General features: G+C 65.9%; 2 protein-coding genes across 4 annotated transcripts; both read left to right on the top strand.

The window, feature by feature from the left end:
- Positions 1-3317: 3317 nt before the first annotated feature.
- Positions 3318-12577, top strand: LOC137156927 (uncharacterized). 3 transcript variants are annotated; one of them, XM_067553935.1, is made up of 14 exons: positions 3465-3581; positions 3979-4159; positions 4474-4614; positions 5402-5545; positions 5854-5997; positions 6572-6712; positions 6937-7080; positions 7367-7507; positions 7766-7933; positions 8464-8598; positions 8858-8998; positions 10459-10500; positions 10916-11056; positions 11847-12577. In XM_067553935.1, the coding sequence occupies exons 3-14, from the start codon at positions 4599-4601 to the stop codon at positions 12032-12034; spliced, it is 1545 nt and encodes a 514-aa protein (XP_067410036.1). In that variant the 5' UTR covers positions 3465-3581; positions 3979-4159; positions 4474-4598; the 3' UTR covers positions 12035-12577. The 3 variants fall into 3 exon arrangements, with proteins under 3 accessions (XP_067410037.1, XP_067410036.1, XP_067410035.1); XM_067553936.1 differs by lacking the exon at positions 3979-4159 and having other exon boundaries at positions 3318-3581; XM_067553934.1 differs by lacking the exons at positions 3465-3581; positions 3979-4159; positions 4474-4614 and having other exon boundaries at positions 5417-5545; positions 5854-6712.
- On the top strand, positions 12059-14462 carry LOC137157239 (BPTI/Kunitz domain-containing protein-like). The gene is made up of 4 exons (XM_067554533.1): positions 12059-12115; positions 12729-13101; positions 13231-13398; positions 13919-14462. Exons 1-4 carry the CDS (start codon positions 12059-12061, stop codon positions 13927-13929), a joined length of 609 nt encoding a protein of 202 aa, XP_067410634.1. The 3' UTR covers positions 13930-14462.
- The last annotated feature ends 348 nt before the right edge of the window (positions 14463-14810 follow it).

Below are 14810 nucleotides of genomic sequence, written 5' to 3'. Positions count from 1 at the left end.
GGGTGGGGAAGGCCGTGACGGCCTGGGCTCAGGCTCATTGCATCCCCGGCAGCAGCTCAGTACGGTGCTGGTGGAGACCATTGGCGTGGCCCTGAAGTAACGCAGCAGAGAATCCAGCCCTGCAGCTTCCACCTCAACTCCAGCCTGCCTTGAAGGGTCTGACACACTGCCCCAGTTGGGTGACTCCCAGCACGGGCAGGCCCCTTGCTCCCCGGAGCCAGACACACTCCTTCCTTGGCAGACTGTGAGCTGGTCTTTGCAAGGCCCCAGGTCTCAGCCTCAGGCCTGGGCGGTTACACAGGGCACCTTGCGCGCCTGGTTCCCGTCGTGCCTGAACTCTCTGCCCGCAGGAGCTGAAAGAGCAAGCCCGCCTCTGGGCAGAGGCCAGGCCAGGTGAGCGTGAACAGCACCCAAGGCCAAAGGAAGGGGGAACCCTCCCACCATTGCCGGCCCTGCCTGTCACACCACACGGGGGGCGCAGCCTGGCAGGGCCCCAGAGGTGGGCGAGGCTGGCTTTCCGCAGAGCTCTGCGCAGAGGGCTGGACTCTGGCACCGTAGCGCCGCCCAGGGAAGCCAAGGTTCCCCGGAGCAGGGCTGGTCTCTGCCTTTCTGCGTCTCCCTGGGGCTGGATCTCAGGGCTCCGTAGCTGCCAGGCCCAGCCCCGGCACACACAGCCCAGCTGGCCTGGCGCCCAGGTGCCTGTACGTGCACAGGAGCCGTTTTCAGGGGGAGGTGCCGCCCGCTGCCCATTCCCTCGCTCCACGGGGGCCCATATGGACCCAGGTCTCCTTGTGCCTGTTCCTCGAGCTGTCCTGGCCCCCCCGCCCATGCCACGCTTAGCTTTGCCTCCCCTTCCCTGCCGCCAAGCGAGAGCTCGCACCGGCTTGGGATTCGGGGCCCCGACCACGTGGGGAGACGGCTCCCCAGGCCTCCGAGCACCGGGACGGAGATGGCTGGCACCAGCAAGGGGCACTTCCAGAGGGCTCCGGCCGGCACAGCCAGCAGGCCCACCCTTCCCAGGCTGGCCTCAGGGGTTTGACTCATCCCAAGGGATGAGCTGCACGGCCTCTGCCCGGGGGGGCCCTCCTGCCTGGGCCCTTCTCGGCCACACCGCCCAGTTACGCCCAGAAGTGCCGCAGGCCAGTCCCGCCCTCGCCCTGGGGGGAGGCAGGGGAGCCGTTCCTGTCTCGGCAGGGGGCTCCGTTGCAGAGAAGGGGGGGTCCAGGCCTTGTGCTGGGGGCATTGGGGTTAAAGCTGCTGCACCGCGGAGGAGCTGTCGCCCTGCCTGACTGCGCCCCGGCCGACCGAGGGGAAGGCGCCCTGGGCTGGCTGCCAGCGCTGCGCCGCGGCATTGTTCTCTGGTTAATGTTTGCTGAAACCGAGCCCCGGCCAGTGGGAGAGGCCGGGCCCCATCGCTGAAGCACGAGTGAGCCTCCTCCCGCCCTGGGATCAGCCCCAGGGAGCTCGGACCCTTGCAAAGCAGGATGCGTGGGGTCAGGCCCCAGCTCTGCACCCGGCTGGCTCGGGCTGGGTGTAACCAAGCCCCTGCATCCGTGCCAATCACAGGGCAACGGGCTGACAGAGGCACCAGACCTGGGCATATCTGAGCCTCTGTTGGAAAGGGTCCACCCCCAGCAGGTGGGAGGTCCCTGTGTGCCTGGCCCCGCCCCCAGCAGGTGAGAGGTCCCTGCGTGCCTGGCCCCGCCCCCAGCAGGTGAGAGGTCCCTGCGTGCCTGGCCCCGCCCCCAGCAGGTGAGAGGTCCCTGCGTGCCTGGCCCCGCCTCCAGCAGGTGGGAGGTCACTGTGTGCCTGGCCCCGCCCCCAGCAGGTGGGAGGTCACTGTGTGCCTGGCCCCGCCCCCAGCAGGTGAGAGGTCCCTGCGTGCCTGGGTCTCTGCCCCTTGTGCCCATTCCTGCACTGTGGTCACACCAGCTAGGCACAGCACGTGATGCCCTTTGCGCAAGGCCCAGGCAGCAGAAGGGAGCAGGTGGCCAGGGACCACTAGCCAGTGGCTTGCTGCAGGGGTATGAGGCCAGCTGTGTCTGGGTCCCCTGCACCCTCCAAGTACCCTAGAGTCACTCGGGGAGCAACCTGGCAGTGTGGGTCCAGCCGGGCACTGGCGTGACCTGACCACTGCGTTCTACCCTGCTCTGTATCCCTGAACACGGCCCCTTCAGCCAGCCAGCCCTGGGCCCTCCAGGACCCTCCGGCCCGTTTCAATGGCAGCGCTGCCCGGGCTGGGATCTCGGCTCCCACGGGAAGCGGGGCGGACCCGGCCACTAACCCTGCGCTTCCCCACTGGAACGTGGCTAATGCTCCAGAACAGCTTCCATCGCTGGACTGCCTTCTGATGGCGCATGGCTCTGCCACGGTCACTGTCCAGCAAGATCCTGGCACCCGCGTCTCCCAGCAACGCAACCCAGGGCATCGGCCATGTTGAACGGGCAGTGCAGCCGTTCATTAAAGAGCCAGCGTCCCCAGCGGGAGGATTCGCACCAGAGCCCCGGAGCTGGGAGCGGTGCACGGTGTGCTGTGTGAGTCGTGTGCCCGGCCACAGCAGGCTGGCAGCAAAGCGCTGGAGGAGAAGTGGCAGACAGAGGATCCTGGCCAGCCCTGGAGAACTGGAGAGAGACTCCACGGGAGAGCTGCAGGCTGCTTGGCCGGTCCCAGGCTACTATTGTGCTGAGCACGCCCCCCCGCCCCCAGCGCTGGCACTCAAGCAGACGCATTGTGATGTGGAATGAGCTGGGCTCTGGCAGGTGCTCACTGTCCACCTGTGCGTCGGCCCCTCCCCGCCCTGAGCCAGCCCCTCTGCTCCAGGGTTTAAATCCTGGCCAGGCTCAGCGCTGGGCACTCAGACCCGGCTCCCGGCACCGCCATGCAGCCAGGGGCTCTCTTCCTCCTCCTGGGGCTATTCGCCTCCTGGGCCGAGCTGCCACCGGCGTGGGGGCAGGAGAGAGGAGGTGAGTACCAGCCTAGCTCTGTTTAGCTCTCCAAGCACCTATGTGGGGAGCAACATTTATTAGCGGCTCTGCAGCCTAGCAGGGACCGGTCTAACGCAACCCCGTGGCTGGGTGGAAGCCAGGCAATCTGCGAGGAGCCCTGCCGTGTGCAGTGTGTAACAGTGCGGGGAACTCATCGCTGGCGTGTGTGGCAGACTCTCCATCACCGACCAGTTCTCAACAGCGGGGCTCTCGGAGTTCTTTGGGGGCAGCTCTCTGGCCTGTGCTGTGCAGGGCAGACTAGATGCCCGCAGCACTTCCTTCTGGCCTGGGAATCTGCCTCTGTGCGTGCAGAGAGCGGCTGCTTCCCGGCTCAGCAGACGGCCCGTCAGCCCAGCTGGAGGCAGGTCGCTGTGTTCTCACGCCACAGCCCATGCAGCGGGGTCCCCTCGGTGCAGCCAATAGGAGATGGGCTCTCGTCTCCTTTCTCTGCTGCAGGTAAAGCGGGGCAGTGTCCAGCAGGGAGGATTGAGTTTGTGCGTCCCTCCAGGATCTACTGTCTCTCAGATGGGAGCTGCCCAGGGAGCGAGAAGTGCTGCAATACTGGGCACATGAGAACCTGCCTCCTCCCTGACAGAGGTGGGTCCAGCTCTCCTGGTTACACGAGGGACCCTCTGCGGAGACAGCGGGGGGCTTCCAAAAGCGGGGCGGCCTGGAAAGCAACGAATGGGAATGGGGAGGGATGGACAGACCATACGGGAGAGTAGTTGGTGCCATTTGGAGGACTATGGCCCTGCACGATTGCTTTACGGTATGGCAGGAGTCACTAGGTAGTGCTGCTTGCCTCGTCTGATGTTCTTGCTCTTAGTGCGCAAGCGGTGTGTAGTCTTTGCGTCAGAACTACCAGCGTAACACTTCTTCAGTGTCTTTGGAGCGAGCTGTTGAGATGAGATGTAATTCTTGGCACTGGTGGTTGGTTTGAGTGCCGTGAAAGGGAAGGTTGCGTGCACGCCCTTTGTGACCGCCTCTGTTCCAGGACCGGTGTACATACTCTAAAGAGACAAGCTCCACCAAACACCCAGACCCTGCCTCCAGATTTCTCCTCCAATGGGGGACCCATCTGCAAGGCCCCAGAGCCTGCTACCGCTCAGCAGAGAGTGGCCAGGCCCCGAGCAGGGCCGCAGACTCTCCGAGCGCTGGAGGGGGCTCACTGACAGGTGAGATGGTTTAACAAGCTGGAGTGGCTTGGCTGAGACATGCAAGGTTACAGAGCAGCTAGTGCAAACTAGAGGAATGGGCTGGAGCTGCAGCTGTGCTTCCGGGCCTGGGCCCACCCCCCATGGGCCAGCCAGGCGCTCACTGCACGCACAGCCTGTGAAGCAGCGGAAAGCCCGGTGTTGTGCTGCCCTCGCTGTTCCTGAGGAACCTCTTCCCTGTGCACTGAGCCTCCATCCCACTCACCCGGCCGGCTGCACGGGCCCCTCACCTGTCCTGGGCACGGTGACTGCATCGTGCCGCTCCTGTTCTGCAGTGAACCCAGGCTACTGCCCAGAGCCCACGGCCGGGGTGGCGCAGACCTGCCTGGTGAGCTGCCGGAATGACTCTGCGTGTGCCGGCGGGAGCAAGTGCTGTGCCGAGGGCTGCCGCGTTCGCTGCATGGAGGCCGAGCCAGGTGAGGCTGCCCCTGGGAACGCGTCGGAGCCGCTTGGCTCCGTGATCCCCACCCCAGCTGTGCCCAGAGGTGGAGGGCTGGCTGGCTGATTACAAGGAGGGCAGCACCAGGCCATGAGCAAGGCCACCCAGCTGCTTCTCAGGACACTGCCAAAGGTCCCGTTCCTGGGCCAGGCAGGAGACACTGCACCCACCTTGCTGACACAAAACAAGGGTGGCCAGAGGAACAGGAGGGCCCCAGCCGGACCCCACCGTGTGCCCCACCCCAGCTCTCAGCACAGAGGCTGGCCATGCCCAGCACAGGAGCGTCTGCACTGTGCTCTGGTTCTAGGCACCCAATGCACTTTGGCACCTGGCCGGGGGAGCCGCTTAGCAGCAGCCTGTGCCGGTCTCAGACAGAGGCCCTGACGCCCCAGCCCAGGGCTTGCAGCTCCAAAGCCCCTCCCCTGGCCGGGGAGCTCCAGCAGGAGGGAATCACCCGGGACAGGAGAGCTGCACACGGGCAGGTCTGAGTGTGGCGTGTTCCCGGCACCTGCAGCCGGCGCCCCTGCCCCTCTCGGTCACACGCACAGCAACGCCTCCCTCCAGCAAGGGCGCAACGCCCTGGTGACCACGGAAAGCCTGGCACCGAGCGCACAGGGACTGAGCATGGACACGGCCTTCGTTCCCGGCTGGCTTGTAGCCCCGAGAGCTCTCCGGCCAGGACTGGGATTGGGCAGCTGCAGGGGTCTGGGGTCGGGCGGTTACGCTTCTGCTGAGCTGCCCCCTGAGCTGCCTTCTCACTCCAGGCAAACCCGGCGTCTGCCCAAAGAGACGCGTGTCGCAGGATTTCACTCCGTGCACGAACCAGTGCGACGACGACAGGAGCTGCCCCCAGGGCCAGAAATGCTGCTTTGCTGGCTGCGGCCTGGCCTGCATGAGCCCCTACGCAGGTACCCGCGCAGCACGAGTCCCACCCCCGCACCGCTGCTGCCCAGCACCTCCCGCCTGCACTCAGCCGCCAGCTCACTCCAGTCCTCAATGTCCGGGTGGGTGCAGGGGTCACAGACCACGCTGGGGTCTTAAACGCTCCATCCCAGGAGCCCTTTACTACTGCCCACCATATACAACAGCTCCCGTGCACAAACGCACGGGCACTGCAGTGGATCTCGGTCAGGTCTAAGGGAAAGCCCGGCCCCTCTGCAGACGCCCGGCCAGAGGAGCCCAGGGCAGGCGGTGGTCATGGTCCCTCTTTCTCCAGAGAAGGCTGGTGTGTGCCCGGCTGTGACGCTGGAGAAGCCCAAGGGGCTGTGCATGGACGCGTGCGTGGATGACGCTGACTGCCCAGGGGGCGAGAAGTGCTGTGCCACAGGCTGTGGTGATCAGTGCCAAGTGCCCTCTCCAGGTACAGCCCCCCCCCGAGCCCAGCTCCCTCCTGCGTAGTCTGTACTGCCAGCCATGCCGGCACAGGGGCGTGGGCGGGAATGCCACTCTCGGATCCCCAGGAGCTGCATTTGCTAATGAGGTCTGTGGACAGGCAGGGGCCGGGGCATGTGGCAGTGACCAGGGCGCCCTCCTGTACCTCTTCCTAAAGAGCCAGGGGAAACCCAGCCATGCCTCCGTGCAGAAATGCAATAAAACAGGGATGGACTGCCCTGCCCTGCCCTGCTCTGCCCGCCGACAGCCCCGAGCCGACACCGACCGGGGGGGCCAGCTCTCACTCCAGCTATTCCACCAGTCGGCACGGCTCGCCGGCAGCTGGTCGTGGCCAGGTGGGACGTGGGGGTGGGTGGCCTGGGCTGAGCCAGTCGGGCACCCCCTGTGCTACGTGGGCAGGAGGGGACCCTGGGGTCCGAGGCAGGGCGCTAGGGGGCAGGCTGCTCGCCGCAGTCTCAGCGGGGTCCACCTGCCCCGGCCCCTCCTGGTGTGGGGAGACTGTCTCCGGGTGTGCAGGCAGGGGACCCCGCTCTCTGTTCCAGTGAGGCCCGGTGCGTGCCCGGCTGTAGCCCAGAGGTTTCTCGTCTCGTGCCTGCGGATGTGTCGGAGCGACAGCGACTGCCCGGCCGCGAGGAAGTGCTGCAGCAATGGGTGCGGGCAGCTCTGCATGGCGCCCGTGCTGGGTAAGGTCGTGCCCCCTCCCCGCGTCCATCTCTGACCCTGCACTCCCCGTGGTGCCAGGCACCTTCCTGCAGCCTGGCTGTGCATCCCCGGCTGGCTGGGGCAGCCACTGGGCGGGCGACAATGCACTCCGCCGGCAGGGACTGAGGAGGGGCTGACAGCGGGACGGGGCCTTTCTTCGCCCCTCCCTTGGCTCCATGCTCTGCCCTGTCTTTCCTGCCCGCAGTGAAGCCCGGCCTGTGCCCAGCTCACGCCCCCAAGGACAGCAAGGAGCCCTGCTTCTTCCGATGCCTGCAGGACAGCGACTGCCCCGGGAACGGAAAGTGCTGCTTGATCAGCTGTGGCCGCACCTGCCTCTCCCCCGTGCAGGGTACGAGCGCGCTGGGTGCGGGGCCAGGTGCTCAGATCTGGAGCCAGGGCCACACCCCACAGACCCGGCATGAGGGCTGACACGCTTTCCACCCGGAGCTCTCAGCCCTGCACTGCAAGGTTGTGGCTGGGCCATGGAGTGGGCAGGTGCTAAGGACGGCAGCTGAGGGAGGGCGGTGGAGAAGGCGGGCGAGGGGAGTGGGGCTCCGGCGGCCGAGGGGAGTGGGGCTCCGGCGGACAGGTGCACTCAGCGCGGGTGCTGACGCTGCGGCTCTGGTGCGTTGCAGTGAAGCCCGGCGCGTGCCCAGCGGTGCTCAGAGGCTCCCTGGGGCCCTGCGTGGAGAGGTGCCGCAGCGACAGCGACTGCAGCCGAGCGGAGAAGTGCTGTGGCACCGGCTGCGGCCGTGTCTGCAGGGCGCCCAGCGAGGGTAAGGGAGCCCTGAGAGTCACCCACCTCCCGTCCCCTCCCCTGGAGCCCCGCAAGGCTGAGCCTGCTCCCCTCCATCCTCCATGGGAGGCGTGCCGGCCTCTGGCTGGGGTCCCTGACGGGGCCGGGCCGAGCCGGGCCGGGGCTGGCAGCCTCCTGCTACACCGCCTCTCTTCCCCCCTGCCCCGTGCAGCCCCGGCAGGACCCCCCCATTGGGAGCCCCCCCTCTCTGTAACCCCCTCTCTGCCCTGGCACCCAGATATCTGCCAGCTCCCTGCCGAGACGGGCATCTGTGACGCCGACCTGCCTCGCTTCTTCTACAACACCAGCTCCGGGGCATGCGACCCATTCATATACGGGGGCTGTGCGGGGAACCCCAACAACTTCGAGGCGGAAGCGGAGTGTCTCCAGGCCTGCGGGGGCCCCGGTAAGGGACGCAGAACACCTTACAGCCGGCCCCCGGTGAGCTGAGCCCTAGCCCCCTCGGCCAGGAAAGGCTGCGACGGACACAGAGGAGGGCAGGGAAGCCAGGATCGGGGGCCACGGGGGAGCCGCTCCCACCAGCCAGAGCCGTGCAGCTTGGGCTGCTCCGCCTGGGAAGGAGACGCATGGGCTGCAGGGCTGTGTATGGGGCAGAGGGCGAGGCTCATCCCACCCCCCTGCCACCCCGCTGGGCCAGGCAGACCTGAGCGCAGTGCCGGCAATGAGTGGGGACGCGGGGGGCAGAGAGCCTGGCCAGGCTGGGGATTCACCCTGCCCCAGAGCCTGGCGAGGCTGGCTGCTGTCCCTGGGGGGCAGAGCTGGGCTGAATGGGTCCCGATGTCCCTGTGTGGGGCCCGAAGCATGCTCTGGGCTGGGGGGTCAGGTGGGTCTGAAGGCAGAGGAGGGGAAGCAGGATGGGGGCTCAGGGCTCCCCACCCCGGCTGGCCCTGACCCCGTCTCTCTGTGTCTGCCCAGTGAGGCCTGGAATCTGCCCCACCCGGGCCGACGGTGACCAGTGCGTCTTCCCGTGCGCCAAGGACAGCGACTGCCCCCCCAGCGAGAAGTGCTGCCTGCTGCGCTGTGGCCGGGCCTGCGCCCCACCCGTGCAGGGTACGGTGCCGCCAGCGCCAGGCGACGCTGCCTGGGACCCCGGGCGTCGGGGAGGCCCCGGCTCCAGCCCACCCACGGGAGGTGGGGGGGTGTACAAGTCTGAGGGGGGAGGAGGAATCCAAGCCGGGACCCCCGCCCCATTGACCCCCACTGACCCCAGCCCCCGTGCCCCGACTGGGCCGGGCTCTCTGCCTGGCTACGCTGCCGTGGGGCGCGGCCAGAGGGCAGGTGCTCTTCTACCCCGTTCTTCCTGTCGCAGCGAAGCCGGGCTGGTGCCGCAGGACGTTCTTCGTGTGCATGGGGGTCATCGCTGCCGAATGCGACACCGACGCCGAGTGCCCCAGCACGCACAAGTGCTGCCCGGTCGGCTGTGCCAGGAAGTGCACCCCTGCGGAGACAGGTATGGGGTCCCTCTACCCCTCTGCCAGCGCCGGGGAGCGGGGAGCCAGCCCGGGGCTGCAGCAGAGATTGCAGGACTGGCCGTAGCTCCTACGCAGGGAGCACAACGCACCGCCTCACCAGGGGAGGAGCTGGGAACCCGGCACCCTCCTCACCGCACCGGGGTGCTGGGGGCAGGCCGGGGTGGAGCCTGACACCAGCCCATCGCGCGCACCCAGCACAGCATGGCTGTGGGACAGGGGAGCCGGAGCCGAGGGTGTGGTTATGAAACAGGAGGCTGCGGGGCACAGGGGTGGCACCAGGAATGGGACCCGCCCCTTGGGAACATGGAAAGTGCTAGAGCGGGTCAGTCCAGGGCCCAGTTCACCGCGAGGGTGGTGTCAGAGAGGGCAACACCAGCTGGGGCAGCCCCACTGTCTGTGTGGGGGAGCCTCTTGCAGCCCTGTCTGTGCATGGCTGGCCAGGCCCTGGCGCAGGGGATTAGATCACTTAGGCAGCTGTGGCTCTGCCCATCAGCCAGAGAAATAGCTTTCTGGCTCTTGGTCTGTGTGACATCTTGTGGCGGTGAGTTCCACAGGCTCACTGTGTGTTTTGGAAAACGTGTTCCCGTTTACCGTACTGCAGTTCCCTGGCTCTGAGCCGCCCCTTGCTCTGAGTGGTAAGAGGGTGATGGTGTGCAGGGAGGGGAGCATCTAATCCCCATGTCCCATAACGCAAAACGTGGGACCACACAGGGAGAGCCAAATACAGCAGGGGCCAAGAGGCAGCCAGTGAGTGGGGGAGAGATGGCCCCAAGGGGCAGCCGCTAGGGGCTTCTTGCCCCGTGCTTTGAAGCACCTGGTACCAGCTGCTGTGGGAGCCAGGATACCAGGCTAGATGGGCCCTGCTGGGACTGGCCTGGCAGTGCCTCTGACCCCCTCGTGAACCCCTTCTCAAGCCTCCGCCATCACCTTTCTCGGGGCAGGATCCCATGACCCTCTCCCCGCAGCGACCCACCAGCTCGCCTCCAGCAAAGTGCTATTGATTCAGAGCAAAAGCACCTCAGAGAAAAGTGATCTGAAGGCAGTAAAGCGAGCGGCCTGACCTGGGGGCAGCCTCTGCCCGGTGGGGCTCCAGGCAGGTTTGAAAGCCCACTCGGTCCTCGGCAGGCCTGTCCAGTCACCCACCCGCATCAGCGCCTGGCTGCAGGGGACGACCCCTCTGGCCAGTGCTGGTCTAAGTCCTGTGTCTCCAGCGGCCCCGCTCATCGAGCCACTGATGCTGGCTGGCGGCGGGGAGACGTGTTCCCCGCACTGGTTCGGCGTTGGCATTAATGGCCCCGCTGGACTTTAGTCCTGCCGGAAACCTCCTTTGTGCAACCCACTGAGCCAGCCCGGAGAGCGCACAGGCCAGTGTAGCAGTGACACAATAGTCTGCGCATTGCGCCTGCCACAGCCACGACTCCCCGCTTTCTGTTCACAGCCCCGAGAGGCAGCGACAGCCTCCTCCCAGCCACCGACAGGGGTGAGTGACGCTCGCAGAGGGAGCCGGGCCGGGCCGGGCCGGGCCCAGGGGAGAGGGGCTAGCGGGGCAGTGCGTGTCCCACAGTGTCCGTGGAGACGGGGCCTGAGCTCTCCCCTCCAGGCTGTGGCCTCCCCCGGGGTTGCCCCCAGGTTTCACGCCCTGTTCCACCATCAACACCCTCCTACTTGTGGGCAGCCAGTGTGGCCAGGCCCTGCTCCGCAGTGACCCCAGGCGCTCTCCCCGGGGGGCACGCTGCCTCCGTAGCACGCCTGCCCCTGCCAGCCTGGCCAGCCAGCTCCAACCCTACCCAGGCCAATGCCTCACACCCCTGCCTGCTGGCTGGCCAGCTGTGGCAATCCAGCCGCCAAGCCCCACTCCCAGGGGCTGTTTACACCACGGTGCCTCTCTGTTTCAGTGAGACCTGGCACCTGCCCCCCCGATCCGGTCCGATGCACCCGCTCAGCGCCGGCCCGCTGCTCCAGTGACCCCGAGTGCCCGGCAGAGCAGAAGTGCTGCTACAACGCCTGTCGGTTCCGCTGCGTCGCGCCCGCGGAAGGTACCCGAGAGGCGCGTGGCTGCGTGTGGCTCCGTGCAGGGGGCGCACGCTGCACTGGCTGGGCCGGGGCTCCCATCGGGCGGAGTGCGCCAGCCCGGCTGCGGACAGAGATCGCTGCACCGGCCACGGCTCACGTCCAGGGGCACCGCGCGCTGCTCCCCAGGGAGGGGCCCTGGGACCTTCCCACGCTCGTGGCACTGGGGACAGGCTGGGGCTGAGCTTGGCGCGCCCCCATCACAAATGCCCCCCTCCCGCCGCCTGCACACCTGAGCCCTGCAGGAGCCCAGCAGCCTGGTGTCCCGCTGCGGCCTGTTGGGGGCTGCCTGGCCACCTGCAAAGAGCAACGAGGCACCTGGCTGGACCACGACTGTAACGAGGAGAGACTGACTGTCGTGGGGGCGGGGCTACAGACAGACTGTCGTGGGGGCAGGGCTACAGACGGACTCTAACAGGAATGACTGACCATATGGGGGCGGGGCTACAGACTGACTGTCGTGGGGGCGGGGCTACAGACTGACTCTAACGGGAATGACTGACCATATGGGGGCGGGGCTACAGACTGACTGATGTGGGGGCGGGGCTACAGACTGACTGTAACGGGAACGACTGACCATATGGGGGCGGGGCTACAGACTGACTGTAACGGGACAGGGCTCCGGGGGAATTTCTGTCTCTGCCCAGACTGGCCGGTAGCTGCCCCCAGCCAGCACGCAGCACCGCAAGAGGGGAACTGAGGTTTCCCAAGGCTCCGCTCAGCCCCCCACACCCCGAACGTGTCCCTTGCTTGCAGAGAAGCCTGGCTACTGCCCGGTCCTCGTGCCTGCAGGCCTGAACCTCAGCCAGAGCTGCCACCCCTGCCTGGCAAACAGATCTTGCTCCAGCTGCTCGCAGGACGCGGACTGCCCCGGCCCTGAGAAGTGCTGTCCAGGCCGGTGTGGAACCCACTGCTGGGAGCCCGTTTCCAGTAAGAGAACGTAGGAATGGCCATCCCGAGCCAGCCCAATGGCCCAGCTAGCCCCGGGCTCTGTCCCGGACAGTGGCCAGGCCCAGCTTCTGGCGGTCAGAGGCCTAGGGGCACCCAGAGCCTGGAGCTGTGTCCCTGACCATCCTGGCTAAGAGCCATCGATGGACCGTCCTCCAGGAACAAAGCGAGTTCTGTTTTGAACAGCCCCCGGCATGGAGTCCCATGGGCTGACTGCGTTGGGTGAAGCAATACTTCCCTTTCTTTGTTTGAAACCTGCTGCCTGTTGATTTCACGGGGTGACCCGGGCTCTCATTTTATGCGAAGGGGTAAATAGCGCTTCCCTATTCCATCTCCACCCTGCTGATGGTTTACAGGCCTCTGTCATATCCCCCCACCCCCCGTCGTCTCTTTTCCAAGCGGAACAGTCCCCGTCTTTTACTCTCTCCTCTTGTGGAGGCTGTTCCGTGCCCCTAAATGCAGATCCAAACGAAGCCGGAGAGCACTCCTTTCTCCCTGCAGCCCACGCAGGCACCAGCCTGCCCCGAGCAGGGACGTCTGCAGCCCCGTGTGCGCTCCCCCCTCACAGTCCGGGCCGCAGGAGGCTGGGCAGGGCAGGGCAGGGTCCCCAGAGCAGAATGCCTGGCCTGATGGGCAGAGGCGGCGCTGGGAGCCTGTGTAACATGGAGCTCCGCACCCTGAGGGCGGCAGGGATCCTGCTGTCGGCCAAGCCCTGGGCTGGCCTCGGGGCTGGATGCTGCATGGCCCTTCCCATGGGACGAGTCCTGCCGGCCGCTCCGACGCGGTGGTGCTAGACGCGGCAATGAGCGCTGTCGGAGACAGAGCGCGAATGGCCCCGCTCTGCCGAGGGGAGTCACGTCCCCGCTAGCCCCTTCCCTCTGCTCTGCGTCTCCAGACTTCTGCCAGCTCAGCCCCGACACTGGGCCATGCAAGGCCTGGGTTCCTCGGCTCTTCTACAACGCCACCGCCAGGCAGTGCGAGCTGTTCATCTACGGCGGCTGCCAGGGGAACCGGAACAAGTTTGAGACGGAAGAGGAGTGTCTGCAGGCCTGCGGGCCCGATGGTGAGAGCAGGGGCTGGGCGTGGGAAGGGATGACTTTAAACTCGCTCTGCTAGGGGTCCTGACGGCCCCCTCCCGTCCCGTCTGGGGCGCGGCGCATGGCACTGGTGGGCTCTCTCCTCTGTGTCCTAGGTATCTGCAAACTCCCCCCCGAAGCGGGACCCTGCGACGGCGCCTTGCCTCGGTTCTTCTACAGGGCTGAGGCCGGGCGGTGTGAAAGGTTCACGTACGGCGGCTGTGAGGGGAACGGGAACAACTTCGAGACAGAGACCACGTGTCTCCAGGCCTGCACAGGCCACGGTGAGGTGTTAGCTCAGCCGTGGGGGCCCGAGCCCTCCCATTGCGCCGCTGGTTTGGGTCAGGGGCTCAGCTGCTTCCCTGGGACAGTCCCTCCAGGACTGGGGGTTTCTCTTCTGAGCCGGGGGCTCACGGCACCTGCCTCCCGGACACCTCAGTCTGGCAGCCCAGGGCGAGGGCCCTCTCGGACCCTGTCTGTGGGGAAGGCCGCGGCACAGAAGTTAGCTGGCTTCTCTGCAACGTCCTGCTCCCTCTCCTCCCCGGAGACCCCTGAACCCGCCACCTGTCACAGGCTCCCTGCTGCTGACGCGCGCTCGGGCCCCTGTGGCTGTTTGCTGGTTAGGTTCCCGCTTTGCCTCCCAATCTCCCACTCCAGCTGCCTGCCAGCACCGGGGCTGAGAATTCCTCAGCCGCTGCGGAGCAGGAGTCCTGGGCCCTGGGATCAGCCTCTCAGCCCCTGCTCCATGGTAGAGCAGGAGTGAATCCCCGGCCCTGCCCCAACCACTTTCTCCTTCTCTTTCAGGCACGGCCTAGCCCTGGCGAGAATGGGGGCCCCCCGGAAGCGATGCCCGTTCACCCCAGCATGACCCCGTGATGCGATGCTCTGCTGCTGTCAAGTCCCCGTCTTGCATGGAAATTGGTTTTTCTGCTTGTGGCTGGCACAGCCCAGCCTCTCCAGACTCGCCAGCGTCTCCCTGACTGTGTAGTGGCGTCTCGCTGGGGGCTCTTGCATTGTTACAGATAAAAGGTTGTGGCTATTTCAAACCTGTTCCGCGGCTAGTCTGGGTCACGAGCCAGTGTCTGAAATGCAAAGCAGCATTTCCACATGTCTGGCACCCCAAACCTTCCCTCCATCACGCACTGGCCGGCACGCTGAGGAAATGTATTACATGTGCGAGGCAGGGTTTGCTCCTGTGCACGGGAGTCTCTGTGTGGCCCAGTCAGACGTATGCAGTGCATTGCACATGGCTGGGTGTGAGATTCAGTTGCTTAGGGCAGGGCCTATGTCTTCCCTGGGCTCCCCTCAGAGCAGAGCACTGAGCATCACACAAAGAATAAAACGGAGTGTGCTGCAGCTTTGCCCTTCAGGATTATTTTGTCTTCATTTTTTTCCACACGTTTAGGCTCAGATTTTTACAGATGCTCTTGCAGAACATAGGTGCATTTGCAGCACAATTTGCATGCACAATTCCTGCCGTTACATGCACATGCAAGATAAATGCAGCTAGACACCCAGCCAACGGTTTGCCTGGGCAGTTAACACCACTATACACGCATCCTAACTCCTGCACCCGATTGCTCCCCCTCTTATTCTTCAACCCTGGCCACGGAGAGGCAGGGGGGTCCCCGCGCTCCCCACAGTTGGCTGGATTGTCTCTACCCCCTTCCAGCGCTACAACTCTCAGCCACCGGGC

This window comes from Emydura macquarii, unplaced genomic scaffold (assembly GCF_026122565.2).
Source record: "Emydura macquarii macquarii isolate MOO-44397 ecotype Brisbane River unplaced genomic scaffold, CSIRO-AGI_Emac_v2 contig_1483, whole genome shotgun sequence".
In the NCBI taxonomy this organism is placed as follows: Eukaryota; Metazoa; Chordata; order Testudines; family Chelidae; genus Emydura; species Emydura macquarii.
Note: the sequence above shows the minus strand (reverse complement) of the source record. Positions and strands in the feature narration are given on the sequence as shown.